Source organism: Barbatula barbatula, assembly GCF_947034865.1.
Source record: "Barbatula barbatula genome assembly, chromosome: 2".
NCBI lineage: Eukaryota > Metazoa > Chordata > Actinopteri > Cypriniformes > Nemacheilidae > Barbatula > Barbatula barbatula.
Window position 1 is genome coordinate 25,679,671 of NC_136767.1, and position 16,751 is coordinate 25,696,421.

The window sequence follows — 16,751 nt, forward strand, 5'->3', positions numbered from 1 at the left end:
AATGAATATATTTAATTCACAAAACAAGCGGTTTTTCATTCATTCACATTAGTGTGAAGACCTGCGGCGATATATGGCGCATGACTATGAATCCTACAGTGACACCTACTGGTAGGTTGCTGACGGCGCACTTGTCATGTATGTGTAAAAGTATATACAAATATATATATATATAAATATATATACATTTCACCCAAAATGTTACTTATGCCTGTTTGTTCTCACCCCTCGTTATAAACGGTGACATAAGCTGTAGCCTACAGGTGGCAGCATTTGCTAGTAAACGGTGGTTAACCGAATACAACATGACAAACACTATGTACAGTTTATTTACATATATTTAACACAACATTTTCTGTGTACATATACATACATGCTGCTAATTGGGCATGTTTTGGTGCCCAATGTATATTTATTTATGTATTTATTTTATCTTTCTGTTTCCCTTTTCTGTGCTCTGAGACGCTTCAGCAAACAACACAATTGTGTTTGCGTAAGTATATTTGCCAATAAAACCTTAATAATTAAATTCTCCAAAAGTTAATTTCGTCGCAAAAGAACTACAACTCGTCGCGAGTTTATGACGCGGTGCTTTCGTAACTGAACCCGAGCGCAACATGGCGGCCTCCGTTAGGACACTTGCCCTTAGAACGTTCCGTGAATCTACGCGAAATATTCAACAGGTTTCAAGGGGTCGAGTTAAACGTTCATGTTATCCCGCTCGGGTCGCAGTATGTCGCGGCTACAGCGATGGAACCGAAGGGAAAAGCACGCACTTTGGCTTCGAAACTGTGCCAGAGGAGGAGAAAGCAGAGAGAGGTGAGTTCAAATACATTCGTTTATGTTGCCGTTCTTACGGTATGGAAACATAAAGACCACCGAAATGAAAATGGTTTAAATGAAGATAGTTTGATCATTTTGTGTCTTTTAGTGATCGTTCCTTGGTCTTAAAGTTTGAGCTACTGAGTTTGCATAATTGCACAAGTGTCCTTAATCTTACCTTATGAGAGCATTTAAGGTACGTCATGACATGTCCATCTGTTTTATCCCCCCCCCCTCTATGTTGTCAGTCTATAAGGTCTTTGAAAGCGTGGCGGAAAAGTATGACGTAATGAATGATGCCATGAGTTTAGGAGTGCACCGCCTCTGGAAAGACACGCTGTTGCACGTCATGAACCCTCAACCTGGACTGCGTCTGCTGGACGCAGCAGGTGGCACTGGTACATCACAACTTTGTTTGGGGTCTTCACAAAAATCTCTCCATAACGAAACATACTTATTTTGAGCTTTTATTTCTCAAAATCAAAATCCGTATTGTGCTTCAGGTGACATCTCTTTCCGCTTCCTGGAATACACACGATCAATGTATGAACGGCAACAGCGTCAGAAAGCACGGTCCAGTCAAACGCCATCGTGGAGCGACATCGCTGATCATTATGCGTCAAACCAGACAGGTCTTCCGCAGTCCCGGGCGGTCGTGTGTGATATCAACAAAGAAATGCTTAAAGTTGGTAAACAGAGGGCAGAGAAAGCAGGAATCAGCACAGGTACGGTCATCTTAAACTCAAGACACCCATCTTTACTGCTGACATCAAACTCACAGGGCTTGTCATAAACTGTTTGCAGGTCTTTCGTGGGTCGCGGGTGACGCAGAAGAACTCCCGTTCGATGATGACCAGTTTGACATATACACTATTGCATTTGGCATCAGAAACGTCACTCACATAGAGCAAGTAAAGACGCTACATTACATTATCTATGAGCAGGTCTTTTTGTGCTTTTAAGATTTTGATGATTTACGTAGGCTTGTTTGTTAACATGACGGGTTGTTTTTTGTCTGTAGGCGTTGCAGGAAGCTCTGCGCGTCCTCAAACCAGGCGGACGGTTCTTGTGTCTTGAATTCAGCAAAGTGTCTAACCCTGTGCTTGCAAGGTTGTGTTTATGCTTCATTTATTTTAAACAAACTGTTTTTATTAAATGTAAAAACATTATGTTGAACTGGTCTTTTGCAGGCTGTATGACGCATACAGTTTTCAGATGATCCCGGTGTTGGGGGAAGTGATCGCAGGAGACTGGAAATCATATCAGTATCTGGTGGAAAGCATCCGGAAATTTCCAGACCAGGTAACATGGCAGGCATACTGCAAACACCCTGCACAGACAATTCAGAAATCCCACGCAATCCCATCCGCATGGTTGTAAACTGGAATAAAACATTTATTTATGTACATTTTGCCTAAAATATCTTGATGTTCTTGAAATAATTGTTACTGTACCGTGAGGTTGTCTTCCATAGGAAACATTCAAGGAAATGATCGAGGATGCCGGCTTCTTTTGTGTCAAGTACTTTAACTTGACAGGAGGAATCGTTTCTATTCATTCAGGGTTCAAGCTCTGAGTGACACTTCACCTGTGTGGTCAGCACATAGTTGCCTCTAAATAAACTCTGACAAGAGACAAATGTGTTTCTACATTTCAAAACAGAGCGTCGGATGAAACTGTGTGGGACAGTGTACAATCCGGTTTCATGGACACTTTTCACCATGTGATGGGCTTAAAGAAAGCCATCGACTTGTTCCTTAAAGTGTTGTGGGTTTGATTAAGGACGTGTTACGCAATAACCGCTTAATTTGATGGACTGCAGCTCAAATGTGTTTTTATTTTAAGAAGCTGGAAAGCGTGTTTGATTTTTGGTACTGAAGCGGCACACATTGACTCATAGGTCGAATTTGTAAATCCCACTACAGCATGTTTAATGCTGATAATGAAAAGTGAATCTTTTTGAATTACTTTTGTAATAAACCAGCATGGAAGTGTTTACCAAAATGTTAATAATGGCGTATACTTTCTATGTACCTTTCTCTGGACACAAAACTACTGCCACAAGTGGCATATAAACTAATATAAAATAAACTAATACATGAATATGAAAACCCTGCAAAATGTTCCGCTTTGTAGGACTACACTATCAAAAAGGTTTTCACAATTGTGAATTAAAATGTGAAAAACACTTGTCGTGTGTGTGTGCAGTGATTTGCTTACCTTTGCAATGTTTGGTTGCCTTCGGGTGGTTTCCTGGACAGGTCTTGAGGCTAGTCCCAGACTAACTTAAATGTTAGAAGTGGCTTGATCTAAAACCACTAACACTGACATGATGCTATTATCTGCTGATAAGTGATGAAATGCAGTGATGTCTTTGCAAATGCAATATTGTAAGTCAGTTTTCCAAAGATGAGTCGTTCTATAATTGTAGGTATATCATGTTTGTGGCTCTGTTGTGTATGGCTTTAATATATTTTTATAATTTCACTCAGATAAAGTATAACTCCTTAGAACAATAGCTGTCACACAGCACGTGCAAAAAATATTTTTCAAATCCAAAAATAAGCTTTAAATCCGCAAAAACATTTATTCTTTAACTATACATCTGTCCATGTTGCTCATTCTACATTCTGTTTGAGGTCATTTTTATGATTACAAAGTTTTGCTTTCAAGTGGACTGGACAACCAAGATATTTCGTTTTTTATTGTAATCATGTTTTACGCTTTATACGTTTTATGTATAAGGAATGGTGCATCCCCATCTTACATAATTGGCATAGTAATCGATTATCCCATTCTCATCTTTTTGTTCTTCTTTCCATTCAAGTGTCACCTTTTAACTATGTAAAAGTCAACAGTGTTACTGCAGAGTTCTTAAATTTCACAAATAGCCCATTCCGTTGTCTAATTTACAACATGTAATGTTAAGCAACTATCAGAGGTGTCTTCTAAAGCAGAATTAGACTCTTTTATTAGACTATTGCTTTATTAGTTTTAATATTGTCTTCAGAAAAGAAACCCAATTCAGGAACCGCTGAACTGGCAGATCTCTCTAAAGTTTACACTCCCATGAACACCAATGCAAATATTAATAGGGATTGATAACTCATACACAGAATTGCTCTCATTGGAAATATTCTAGCTCGTAATACTTCAATCCACCCTGAAGAATATGAAGCGTTTCATCTAAAAATCAGTATGTTTACTAATTATGTTTTAAGGAATAATTGGGAATGAATTGCTTTGTCAGTATGACAGAACACAAGCAAAACACATTCAACAAGTTTATAATAACCCCAATTTGTTTTATAACAAAAGTCAATTTCTTCAGATAGTGTTCCTTATACAGCTTCTTAATGAATTCTTAACCCAGAACTGTGAACCGTGACCTTACCTGTTGCTTAAAAAGTAGTTTTGTCTAAATTTTGTAAAGCACTTCCAATTAACGGTGTATGAAATTTTATTTTCAAAAACATCTTTCTGAAGCATTTACAATTTAAACTCACATCCGTATGCATGTACTCTGTTTTTATTCATTTCTTTAACATTTCTCTTTAAAGCACTTCCAATTATCTTTGTGTACTGTATGTAATGTAAACTTGCCTTGCATGTTTATGATATTAAAAAATGCTGTTTGGATTTGGGAAAATGAAACACTCAAGTGTGTGCGGTTACTTTAATAAAACCATATATTTTTAAGCTCTTTGTACACTTTAGTTACAAAACTGTACTAAAATTTGGAAATCATTTTTTGGTCAGAGAATCTTTAATCGTCTTGTGTGCAATTACCATGTATTTACAAAGTCTCTTATTCGTGATCTCAAAAATGAAGAAAAAAAACCTCACAGACACTCTGAACATAAGACATGGCTTAAAGATAAATATATTAGTCAATAAATATTCAGAGAACATTTTCCATTTATGAAATGTGCTATACAGATACAGAAATATACACAGATCAAGCTCTAACCTTTAACATCTGTAAAATGATAATGGAGAAAATAATTATATCTTTAAAAAAAATAAAAAATATTAATTTTGTACATATTTTCTTTTATACAATCTTAAGTGCTACAAACAATACGAAATATTAAATAGTGACTCGAGTACCCAGAAAAAAATGCTATATTTGCAGTACATATCTCTATGCAAGGCAAGAGTAGATTCTCATGTTACGGCACTGTTTTAGTCTATGTATAAATAACGTTACTTTAAAACGACCGCCTATGTAAGCTGTATGGGTACATTTCATAGAAACAGTATAAAATACTCTGTATAAACAGAAAGGCATGATGATATGATGGTGTATATCTGTAAAAGCACAGGTGCAAGTACATTATTATGTATATTTCTGCCCTTGATATATATATATCAGAAATATACATAATATATACCACTGCATTCCAATCTCTTTAAGTCGTTATACTTTGGCGTCTTTGTGACAAACTGTTAGCTTGTATACATATAATATAAAAAAACACTAATATATGAACTTAGCAGGGGTCAAATACTAGAAGTCTTGTACCTTTAACACTCGAGTAGTCCGGGTCTAAATCTACCAGTGAACCCTGGAGACCAACTAGATTTTGGTGTGAAGTACATACAGCTCAGTAGTCTCCACTAATAACAACTATATGGATTAAAAAAAGCTTTCTGTCTTGGTCTGTTTCTGCACTAGAGAGAGATAAAAGGCCCTGAGAAAAACACAGAAAGAGGGAGGTTAAGTTTTAACCTAGTTAGCGTTCAATAAATGACCTCGGCACCTGTGGCCCGCTCCCTCCGCGTTATCTTGAAATGTTCCATTTTGGTTTTATTTCCCTAATCGAAAACTTTAGTTGATTTCATACTGCTCACATGCATGCAATTTTGAACAAAGTACGTTTAAAAAGAGCATTAAAATCCTGAATCTAAATTCGCGTAAAAAGTTAGTCATTTACATTTACAAACGTTTCCCTGGTCCTAGTCCAATCAGGAGAGAAGCTCCGCCCCCTCCGACCGACATTTCTGATGCTGTGTAGCACGTGAAAGAAAATAAAAAGAAATGTAGCTTTGTACTTTCACCTTTTGATACTTCTAAAACTGTCATATTCATTACAGATTCTGAAGGCCACAGGAATGAACAAGATGAGCACTCTAAACAAAACCACAATTGTAAAATCTAAAAAAGAAACAATTGTAAAATCTAAATTTCAAACTCTTTCTGATAAGCACAGTCCAGAGTTTTGACAACACAACCATTACATTTGAGTTTTAAGAGCCTGTGCCGGGCTTCAAGGCTTGCTATCAGAGCCCTGACCCGTCGAAAGATGCTTTGCCACCCCCTTGTGTGTTAGGCATGTCATTGCACTGCGGGGAAAACAATGCTCTGGCCTCTTCATCTTCTGGCTGCTGATAAATTTGTCCTCTAAATTGTCCTGAGGTGTAAAATAAATCACAAGTCTCCTCAGAAGTCCTCTCCTCCTTCTCCAAGGTAAGTCTAGAAGGGAGAAGACTTGTTTGTGATTCTGGACCCAAGCCTAATTCACAGTCTGTATCCTCAGGAATTATGGGTATCCGCTGCGCGAGTTCGCAGCAGCCCTGTCCCATGCAGCCGTCACTGTCTGCCTGGCCGTACTGTATGTTAACCGAACAGTCTTCACCGTAATGATTAGCGCTTCCACGGTGTACAGTCATTTCCGTGTAGAAGCAGCACGGCAGTCCGTCGTAACCGACGTGATCTGGAGAAGGCAGCTGCTCGGTGCTAACGCTATAAAAGTTCTGCAGAGAACCGAGCGAGAGAGTTTGAGACTCTGCGCCCCACCTGCAATGTCCTTCCCCGTCCTGTGCTTTACATTCCAAGTTTATTTTAGGTACCTCAAAGCAACAGCTGCAAGCGACACCTTGCTCTCCGCAATGCTTCGCTGCCGCAGCACTCTCCGAGGGCCCAGCTGAGGTAGTGCTAGTTAGTTCCCTGGTTTCCGCAGAAGAGTGTCCACTACAGCTGGGCTCCAGGCTGCAGTTGGATAGCTGGTCCCCAGAACCGTAAAACGCTCCGACAGGAGGCTGTAGACAGTCCGTCGTCCCCGATACCGTGGCTGGCGAGTCTTCTGTTGCAGGAGCCGCCGAAAACACTGCCCCCGCCTCTCCGCCCGAGCCCCGGCAAGGACTCTTACTGCGGTACACGTACGGGTCGTAATCGCTGCTCAGCGAGCTCCGGAACGTCGAACAGCTTCCGTACACGCCCTGGTTGCTGACCTCCGTGCAATCCAACATAGAGTCGCTGGAGGAGCAGTGGCACTGACCCGAGCTACTGCTGCTGTCGCTTCCAGGACAATCCGCAAGGTAACCGCTGCACACAGAGCGGTGCCCATGGTAACAACTGAGTCCCGAGGTGCTTCCCGAGTCCCCCAGGCGGGAAGAGGAAGCAGGTCCCATATGCACCACGGTAGGATACAAGAGTCCGGGTTGGAAGGGTCGGCTATGACCTTTGTGCAGTCCGTTAGTAGGCTGAACCTCAGGCTGAGGAAAGGTCAAGCCCTGAAAGTAATAGTGCTGGTACATTGTCTCGTACTGCGAAAAGCAGGCGGCACGAGAAAAGTTACGTCCTTGAAATTTGGGTCTCTTAAAAGTTTGTGGGTAGGCGGGGGCGCGATGTTCCAGGCCGCAGTGGTGAGGGTTTAGACTGTGGTCCAGGTGGAGGGCGGGGTAACCTCGGATGAAGGAGGATTGGGAAGGATATAGGCTCTGCTCGGGGTGCTGGTCCACTGTTAAAACAGTGATGGGGTTGCCATGGTTATCCATAGTGGTCCGCGTGGGGTAGGCCGTCACCTGCCCGGCTCTGTGCACCCTTCCTGGATAATGAACGGGGAGGATGACTCGCTGCTGACGGCTGTGCACTGGGTTTCCCGGATCGAGACAAACAGCACCTGGATTTCCCTTTTTTTGCTCTGGGGAGGAAGCCAAAACACAGATTAGAAGTGAATGAAGCTTTGAATAAAAAAACATTTTATCAAAGCTTCGGATACTCACCAATGATGTTGTGTCTGCAGTGTGGGCAGGTGTGATTCTGCAGAAGCCAAGGGTCCACACATTTCTTATGGAAGCGGTGTGCACAGGGGATCACCCTCAACTCCTGTGAAAGTGAAGAAGGATGGAAAGGTCAACAAATCAATCTTAAGATTTTTGAGGGCCTTCCGTATTGTTGGAACATTATGCAGCATCATACTATTTGCAGATGCTTGAATTTGAAACAGTTCACATAGACTCTGCCATCAGTTACTCATTCAAGTAACAGATGGATCATTTACTCATTTGTGCGACATTGCATGACTTTTTTCTACAGAACATAAATGTTCTATTAGAAATGTTCTTTCTTTTCTTGAAAAGATTCCGATATTCTCTTTGAAACCCTACAGTTTGGATCCTCTTCTATTGCATATAAAATATCTAAATGTAGTTTGCGTCGCACAGAAAACAAGGCTAAGGAAATACCCCTTTTGGGGATTTGGGGAAAGTATCCCTTTAAGCATGTAAAGTTTAAGCATGCATGTAAACTATAGATGGCGCCATAGCTGTAGCCTACCAGTTCTTATGGTGGTAAAAACAAGCATACCTGGAAATAACTGCAACATTTTTAAGGTTTAAGTTTTTACTATTTTTAGGTTTATTGACCAGGAAAAAATAGAAAACAATCCGCTTTCATCAGCTGGACCTGTGAGACGGACACAATTCCGAAACAAGTAACATTCTCAAACCTCCCCCTGACTCAGAATGCTCAAGTTAACGGATCTCACCCACCAAAAGTCGTTCTTGGTCCCCAAGCATGACTCACCCCCACCCTCCTTCCGCCCTGCTTTTGTTGCTTTTCTTCATCACAGAAAAAGCCTTTGATGCCATTGAGTCTTTTATATCTCCACTTCCTGTGAGCTTCCCAGACGCCTTGATTTCTTTGTGTGCCCCTTTTTTTTTAGCATGACATACAACCACAGAGGCAGATAAAAAATGGCAGTCGCCGAAACCAGCGTTCATCTTTAAGTACTTTGAGAGAGAAGTCTGGCCAAGAAATGGATTTTGCCATTAGTCAGTCTAAGAAACCAGCAGAACCGTTCATAGGTTCAGTCAAGAGTTTACTACCCCATAATCAATCGACCAAAATTAATAAGCTACAAACCAAGACTAAATTTCCATTGACAGTAGTGGTTAGGTATGGTTTGTCTTATGTCGTTTTGGAATATACAGAAGAGAAGCCAAACAAATATTAGGTTAAACATTATTTAAAGAATAGTTAGAAACAATTAACGTCGGGGAAAGATAAATGCTTGGGAAACGATTAATTATAAAATGATTACCTCGCCGTCTATATATTTCTCGAGGCAGATGGCACAGTCTGACGTGGAACTACTGCTCAGCGAGTCTGATGCTCCACAGCTGCTCTCACGCTGACCTTTGACCTTAGCCTTGAACTTGCGTGTTTCCATCTTCTCCAGAGCCTGGATGGCCATGCGGTTCATGGAACTCTGAAGTGGAGAAACAAATCATGGATGGAAAATGGATAAAGAAAAAAGACAAGTCAGGAAAGCGTGTAATAAATGATCTTACTCAGATTGTGACTCCACACTTGTGAATAAAGCAATAAACTGTATGTCTCAGTGTTTTAGAGATTTCAGGCCTCACCTGACTGCGTCTTTGCTTGAGTTTTATCTTGATGAGAAGAATGAGGCAGACCAGCGAGACCACCACAAAGAACGCCAGGAAGATTCCCATGTCAAAGTACTCTGTAGGCTGCACAAGACGCGAGAATGAAAACAGAGGCAAGGTAGAATTCAGTTAAGTGTATGCAGGAAAAATCTATAATATGAATAGCCAAAGACGCATGTACATTCTTTATCATTTATTAATGCATTGTATTGAAGCACAGCAACAGTAATGCTTACAAATTGCTGACATGCAAAATCTAAAGCAAAACTTTCTATATACATTGTATATGAAGCATTTAGACAAATGATTGGTTGAGAGCTTTTTCTTCAAAATCAACAAAAACATATACTGTCTGTTTTAATACAAGTGAGCCCTCGTTGATAAACTCACCCTCGGCGGCCGATGTTGAATTCTGGCTCGAGCAACTTTCTGCTTGTTGACGATATTCATCAGTTTAACTGCATCAGGTCCTTTGACAAAGACCACCGGCCTCTTTAGAGGGTCCTCCGAAACCTGGTTAAGCTGGAGGAAAGGACAGACGTTAAAACAAAATACTTAAGCGTTATGTTTTCTATCTACATACACCGCAGGTCCCCTTGCATGGAACTGTTTCTTCAGTATTTCTAAATGGACAAACTGCTCTGCAGAAGTGTTTCGTAAATACATTATTTCATTCAGCAAAGAAGCGAAAACGGGACATAGTACTGTGACAGCCACCATAGTGCCTCGAAAAGTGAGGGGTGGAGTGAGCTATTAGTCGCAACCTCACCGCTAGGTGGCGATACATTTCATATACTGGACCTTTAATCGCATTACACTAAACAGCAGGGCAGTCGACAGATATACAGAAAAATACATGCAACTAATGAAATAAATAACCTTTCCAATCATTAGTCAATCCGCCAGATTAACGAGGACCCAGTTGCTAGGGAAAAAGTCTCCACGACAACATACACCCATGTGAAAAAGCAACCTATAGAATCCAGACATGGAAACTGCGGTCAGGTTTTTTCTGTATTGAGGGGGAAAGTAGTAGAAAACCAATTGCATGTTACGAATGTGGATGCTGGATTTAGCCCCGTAGCTCCTCAGACTGCAGCTTCAGTCTGTAATTTAAAAAACCTGAGGGAAATACCAGGGATATTCAAGCCTCTATTTCTCCCTCTGTCGTCATGTCTCCCATGTGAAATATGGGAAGCTGAAAGATAGTCATTCGATTCTTATTTTCCACCTCTTATTTTTCGGGTCTATTGGTTTTTTCTTTTCACGAAAGCCTTCCGTTTCAGCTGGGTTTTGCCGACACAAAGTAATACAAACTTGTCATGATTTTGCATGTCTTTATACACATAATGTTATTTTTAAATTGCTCATTCGCAATACATGGTTTTGATGTTAAAAATGTAGATAAACAGGCGCCAATATTTCATTCAGAAGGCAAAAATGGAGCTCGCCTTCAAATGTAATAGCACAGAAGCCACGCATAGTGAGGTATTGCTGAGGTCTTGGCTAAATCGTTCGCACAAAGATTAAAAAAAGTACAAATTAAATACAGAGAGAACTAGGTAAGGAACAAGGGTAGGATGAAGGCAAAAGCCTTTCGCCTTGACGCTCTGCCCCGCGATTACCAAACTCTCCTCGTCCTCCCCAAAAGCCTGGAGGCTTTAAACTGTAATCTGTGCGGCAGAATGAGTCTGGACAGAGGCGCAGGCTCTGGAATGCACAGCGACGACTCCTTTCATGTGGCCGTACAGAAGCTCTTTTATCTCATCTGTACAACGTTTACAACTGAACGAGCGAAAGGAAAAAGAGCAGCAAGTCTGGGCCTGGCAAGCACGAGAAATACCACAGTTAAAGGGAGGGGAGCGGGAAAAAAAAGACCCTAGCTATCTCAAATGCAAAGACAAAGAAAAATACTTCCACAGACCGCTCTTATCCAGAGACAGTGGTGAGAATAGACGCTGCAGATTAAGTAAATGAGAATAAAATGCATGCATGAGACTTCAAAAAATTAGCAAATTAGATTTGCGTATCCGTGGGTGAATAAAAGTAAAAAAGAAAAGTTATAAAAGTTGTTAGACACTCCACCTTTAAATGGAAATCATACAACATGCATAACATAGAACATATATCATTTAATTTACGCATTTGGCATACGGTTTTATCCAAAGTGAATTATTTATCACTCATGTTATTGACAGCCATCACTCACCTGATCAATGGCATCGGGATTTTCAGAGACGTCAAAGATGACCGCTGTGGCTCCTCTCTGAACAGCTCTCTTGGCCTGCAAAACAGACAACAAACAGGACAAAGCAATTTAGCAATGTTCGAAGGCTCAAAAACCAAAAAATATACTAAAAAGCCTGCTGCATTAGTGTCATTGCAGTGGTTATGGGAAAAGACAACAACTCAGAAAACAAGAAGCCGTGAGACCACAGACCCGAGAAGTGGACAGATAAGCGGGGAGGGAGCGACATTATGTTCCACATCAAAGCATTTCTTAAATGAAAAGATCGACATTTATATAAAAGAAGCCTGTTTTTAAAGACAGCCCGCTCCTTCCTTGAGGCCCAAGTAAATATTTCCACACGTCCCATTTCAGAACTCGCCGTCTCACTCCCAACCAACAGAGGTCGCTCTTTGACTTTAGCTGGACTGGTGCATGCGTGCAGAGAAACAACGGTTAAGATACTTTGTGATGGTTCAAGAGGTAGCCTGTACATACAGTTCAAAGCCTGATCACATTTTCTCATGCTGAAAACATTGTTCTGATGATTGTTGCTTTGTTTGTTTGTTTACTAAATGGTCGACATAATGCAAGTCAAAATCGCATTTTGTTTGCTCTATGAAAGCTGGGTACGTTCCAACACCATTCATGCACGAGAGAAAAGTACAGACCAACACTAACAAGGAAAATAAAAAGATCAAAGCCACAACGCCCTGTTCTATAACTGTTATCAGAGTAGCAAAGGGATGGCACCACTCCAAGCACAAAGGATTCTGGGTACTGAGATACAAGGCTTCTCTACACACTGCCTGTGTGCTAATGCATGACGGTGACTGTACAAAAAATAATGCACTTTCACAGTTTTAATGTATTTAGATGATTCAGTTCGGACTTTACTATAATATAATCTTGCTTAGAAATAAATAGAAAACATGATTATTTCAGTGATTCCATGAATTGTCATGGAAATTTTCTATTATAACTCATATTATATTAAATATTATTAAGCATAGTTATATAAAAAAAGTTTAAATTGATCGACAGCCCTTATGTCCATGCAGTCTTTTTATGGAAAGACATTCATCGCACTATCTTTTTATGTTTTGTTCTGGTGTGAGATCGCAAGATATGAAGTTAGAGATAATCCAGAATTACAGCACCTTGTAAATAAATCCATTTAAAAAATACCAAATCTCAAGCCGAGAGGAAAATTGTAAGATTTTAAATCCACACTCGTTTTCTGACATCAATATCGGTTTAAAAAAGCTGGTTACAATGAAGACTCATGGGAAGCAATCACAGGTCTAATAGTTGTGATATCATACTGTACATTTGGACTTCAACGTGCATAGAGACTTGCAAACACATCGCGGCAATAGAGCAACATCTGTTTCTGCAAAGGACTGTGTGCAAAATGCTATTTCGAACATATTGCGGATTCTCGTAAGTCACATTGTTTTCACCCATTAGATCATCAGCCCACATCTGTACAAATGTTCAAAGCATTTCAGAGACGCAATGAGTTTCATGTGCGTTCATACCAACTCGGTCGATTCCACCTCTGACAGTTCATTACAATCCCACAAGAAAAGCTCATTTCACTGGCGCTGTTGTGGCCCAATAAATCTATCCTACATTGTGTCCCTATGCCACACTTTCTCCAACATTCCTCTACTGTGTTTATTATGCAAAATAAGGCGAAATAGAACATGAAAAAGAAATAAAATCTTGTCTTCTGCAGAACACAAGACTTTACATCAAACACAAATATTAAGGCAACACAAATGTAAAAGACATGGGAAGCATTTAAAAAAAGTGACGCAATGTTTCAATTTCTTTTGGCAATATTTGTTTATGCCAGGAGATATGGTTGTGCGTGTATTATTCATGAGACCTGAAATGTTATTTTAAAAGCAAATACGCTCAGGAATAAACTGGAATGAGAAAATCAAACAATTCCAAAATAACTCATTACACGCTGGATGAGGAAATACTCCGAAAGACGAACACCAAAGGGAAGTTAATAACTGTTTATGTCTTGTCAACGTTAAGATTCACGCTACCGTTTAGCCGTTGACTGAGCCAAAGGAATGCGGAAAAGCCCACCTTGTTTGCTCCACATCGATGTGCCTGGAACACTTCAGCTGTGTTTCGCCTCTTTTGAAGATGGCAATTTTAGTTAATTATTAATAGCGCTTCAGGAGGAAAATAAGTGGTTGGGTAAACTGAAAGAAAGCGAGTGTGAGCCTGAGCAACAAAGCGAGAGGGAGAGAGAGCATAATTGTGGAATAGAAGAGGCATTCAATCTTTGAACAAGCTTTGCAATGTACAAACTTGCCTGACGACAAAAAAAGCTTCTTAAGACCACCAAGTAACCCTCACACATTTACAGGTGTCCCACCTCCAGCACAGACCACGCCCACTAGCCGAACATGTCGACACCCCTCCCCGCGCCACCCATGTTGATTGGTGGAAGACTCATTTTAATATCCAGAATCACCTTTACAGAAACAAATACATAAATGTGACTCAACATGATATGCATATTCACGTTGGAGTATCTTTTGATCGTCTTTAGCAGGACTTAATTCGTGTCGCCTAGCAGCCATCTCTTTCATCGGATTTTCTCCACTTTCTTCTTGATGTCTCATTCTGGCTACTTTCTATATTTCAGCAATGCTAAACACACTCTCCTCACTGCTATAATTTAAGTAATTAAGTCCTCAGAAAGAAAAGCTCTTCCATTACGTTGTAATTTCAGGCTGCCTTCTGGCCTTTGGGTTTCCTCAAAGATAAAGGCATACTTTCTTCATTTAGGAGTTTACTTGCATGTGGTGAGACTCTTTTCATCACATTCAAGATTCTTGGAGAAAAATGGAAACTGCAAAGAAAAGAAAATAAGCATCTAAACCGGTGAAGCAGGAATCCGGGTCTGCTCAGTTTCTTGCAGTTAAGATATGTATGCTTACAAGGCTACAGCACTTAATTGAACAGTTCGCAGTTCAGGGTTGTTCCAAATCTCTATAAATGTCTTTGTTCTGCATGAACACAAACAAAGATATGTGGAAGAATGCATGTAACCAAACAGTTATTTGTCACCATTGACTACCATAGTAGGAACATTTGTTTATTTTCTTTCTTTATTCAGCTGAACACAAAAGAAGATATTTTGAAAAGTGTAGGAAAGCAAACAGTTCTGGGGCACTAACTAGTGCTATACTTTGCACTAGTTAATTTTACAACAAATAACTTTAAACCGATAGGATTTACATCCAGCACCATTGATAAATATATTAAAGTTATTCGAATGACTCGCACAAAACATATTGCCAACAAGCTGGAACCCTCACCCCTCCACACGTACACGGAGAGCTTTCAAGGGCTTTAGTCTTACTGTTTAATATTTGTTTTTCGAACAAAAGAGTCTTTTAAAGCCGCAGCGGCTGCGTTTTACAGCAGCCGTGAGGACGTGTTATGATGTAAGACCATTTTTACTAGTGACATTTTTTTTATGAAGCTTGTAAAAGTCATGTTGTGCACAAATAACAGCATACACCTAGTTCTAAGCTGAACTTTCCTCAGCAACACTTCCTGGAAATACACAATGTCGTGTCAATATAAAACAAGCTCTCTTTTTCGGCGTTTATGCTTTATGTTAAAGATTTTTGCGTTGAAAGTCGACAACAGGTAAGCATACCATGCAAGGGAGCAAAACTTGTGTTGTAATGAATTCAACGTCTTTGAAGTCAATTCGCAATTGCCATTCAATCTTCCTATTGGCAGGTTTTTCAGACAGAAAGAGAATGGAGTGAGTAATGCTCTCTTTTTGTGTACTGTATAGCTCGTATGAATGCAAAAGCTAAGATTAAGTTCTGGGTGGTTCAATGAGCTTTGTTTGACAAAGGGCTAAATTCTAAAAAAGGAAATGTCTCTTTAAAGGAGAAAGTCGTGCACAGCACACCCCAAATTCTTTTCTTTTTGGATCCATTATCATCAGTGAGAAGTCTAATCTAGCTTTTGGTTAAATGTTGAATCTAAATCCTACTGTCAGGATTTGAAAATCCATATGTGGTGTAAATAAAGTGTCCCTAGACTGTCTCGGTCCCTTCACACTAAGGCTAGAAAACTAATCTGTGGGAGTTAAACGAACAGTTCACACAAAAAGGAAAATTCTGTCTTCATTTACTCCAAATCTGTATAAATTTCTTCGTTCTGATGGACACAGAGAAAGATATTATGAAGAATGCTTGTAAACATCGGCCACCACAGGAAAAATGTATTTGCTGTGTTGAATTCAACAGAAGATATTTTGAAGAACCTAGGAAAGCAAACCGTTCTTGACCACTATTGTTATTTTTCCTACTACGGTAGTCAATGGTGGTCAAGAACTGTTCGGTTACAAGCATTCTTCCAAATATCTTTCTCTGTGTTCACCAGAACAAAGAAATGTCTACAGATTTGGAACTTTGGTTGAACTGTCCCTTTTACACCGATAACACGCCTCCGGCACAGCCTTACGGTGGCAATTCCCTCACTGTGGTTATGCAATCATTTCTCTGAAGGTGAGAGGGGAAACAGGCGTAATTTCCCGTCGTCCTTGGTCATTTACCGAAAAGAGTCTTGATTTTGGCTCGTTTCGTGGACGCAGTGAACTGACAGAGATGGTAGTCTCATTGGAGGCCCCTGTTAAGTAGTGCAGAACTAATACAGGATAATTTCAGTGAAGGCACCAGGAGATGCTGGAGAGCATGCTGGCTTCTTGTTTAGACCTGTTCTGAGACCAGTTTTTTGTTTAAAGCAATAACAGTTTAATGATTGGAGTATAGACAAGGCTACATAACTTTATAATGACAATGCCTTGCAGCCAATTAAGGTTGTCGTTTCCCAAAACCAGGCCAAAATAAGAGAATAGCCCAAATCAAATTTTTGGATAAACAACCTCTATAGGGTTAAAATTTTTAATCATCATGTGGGAATCAAACTCGCAAACTTTGCACTGCTAACGCAATGTTGTGGCAATCCGCCA

The 16,751-nt window shown here is 40.1% G+C and overlaps 2 protein-coding genes across 2 annotated transcripts in view; one reads left to right on the top strand and one right to left on the bottom strand.

Moving 5' to 3' along the window:
• Positions 1–586: 586 nt before the first annotated feature.
• On the top strand, positions 587–4,467 carry coq5 (coenzyme Q5, methyltransferase). Its single transcript, XM_079478313.1, has 7 exons — positions 587–819; positions 1,071–1,220; positions 1,326–1,547; positions 1,627–1,733; positions 1,844–1,932; positions 2,013–2,124; positions 2,297–4,467. The coding sequence occupies exons 1-7, from the start codon at positions 618–620 to the stop codon at positions 2,396–2,398; spliced, it is 984 nt and encodes a 327-aa protein (XP_079334439.1). The 5' UTR covers positions 587–617; the 3' UTR covers positions 2,399–4,467.
• Positions 4,468–4,682: 215 nt separating this feature from the next.
• Positions 4,683–16,751, bottom strand: part of znrf3 (zinc and ring finger 3) — a 54,708-nt gene continuing 42,639 nt past the window's right edge. Inside the window, exons 3-8 of the mRNA XM_079478302.1 lie at positions 11,708–11,782; positions 9,889–10,020; positions 9,475–9,582; positions 9,150–9,317; positions 7,831–7,933; positions 4,683–7,748 (exon numbers count right to left, since the gene is read on the bottom strand). Coding sequence (XP_079334428.1) covers positions 6,106–7,748; positions 7,831–7,933; positions 9,150–9,317; positions 9,475–9,582; positions 9,889–10,020; positions 11,708–11,782 — 2,229 coding nt within the window. The 3' untranslated portion in view covers positions 4,683–6,105. The remainder of the gene's footprint in view (positions 7,749–7,830; positions 7,934–9,149; positions 9,318–9,474; positions 9,583–9,888; positions 10,021–11,707; positions 11,783–16,751) is intronic.

Excerpts from the sequence above, each read along its gene's own strand:
- coq5 (XM_079478313.1), top strand. The coding sequence starts at position 618 with ATGGCGGCCTCCGTTAGGACACTTGCCCTTAGAACGTTCCGTGAATCT. Across the intron at positions 1,221-1,325 it reads GGACGCAGCAGGTGGCACTG|GTGACATCTCTTTCCGCTTC; the intron begins GTACATCACAAC and ends ATTGTGCTTCAG. Across the intron at positions 1,933-2,012 it reads TCTAACCCTGTGCTTGCAAG|GCTGTATGACGCATACAGTT; the intron begins GTTGTGTTTATG and ends GGTCTTTTGCAG.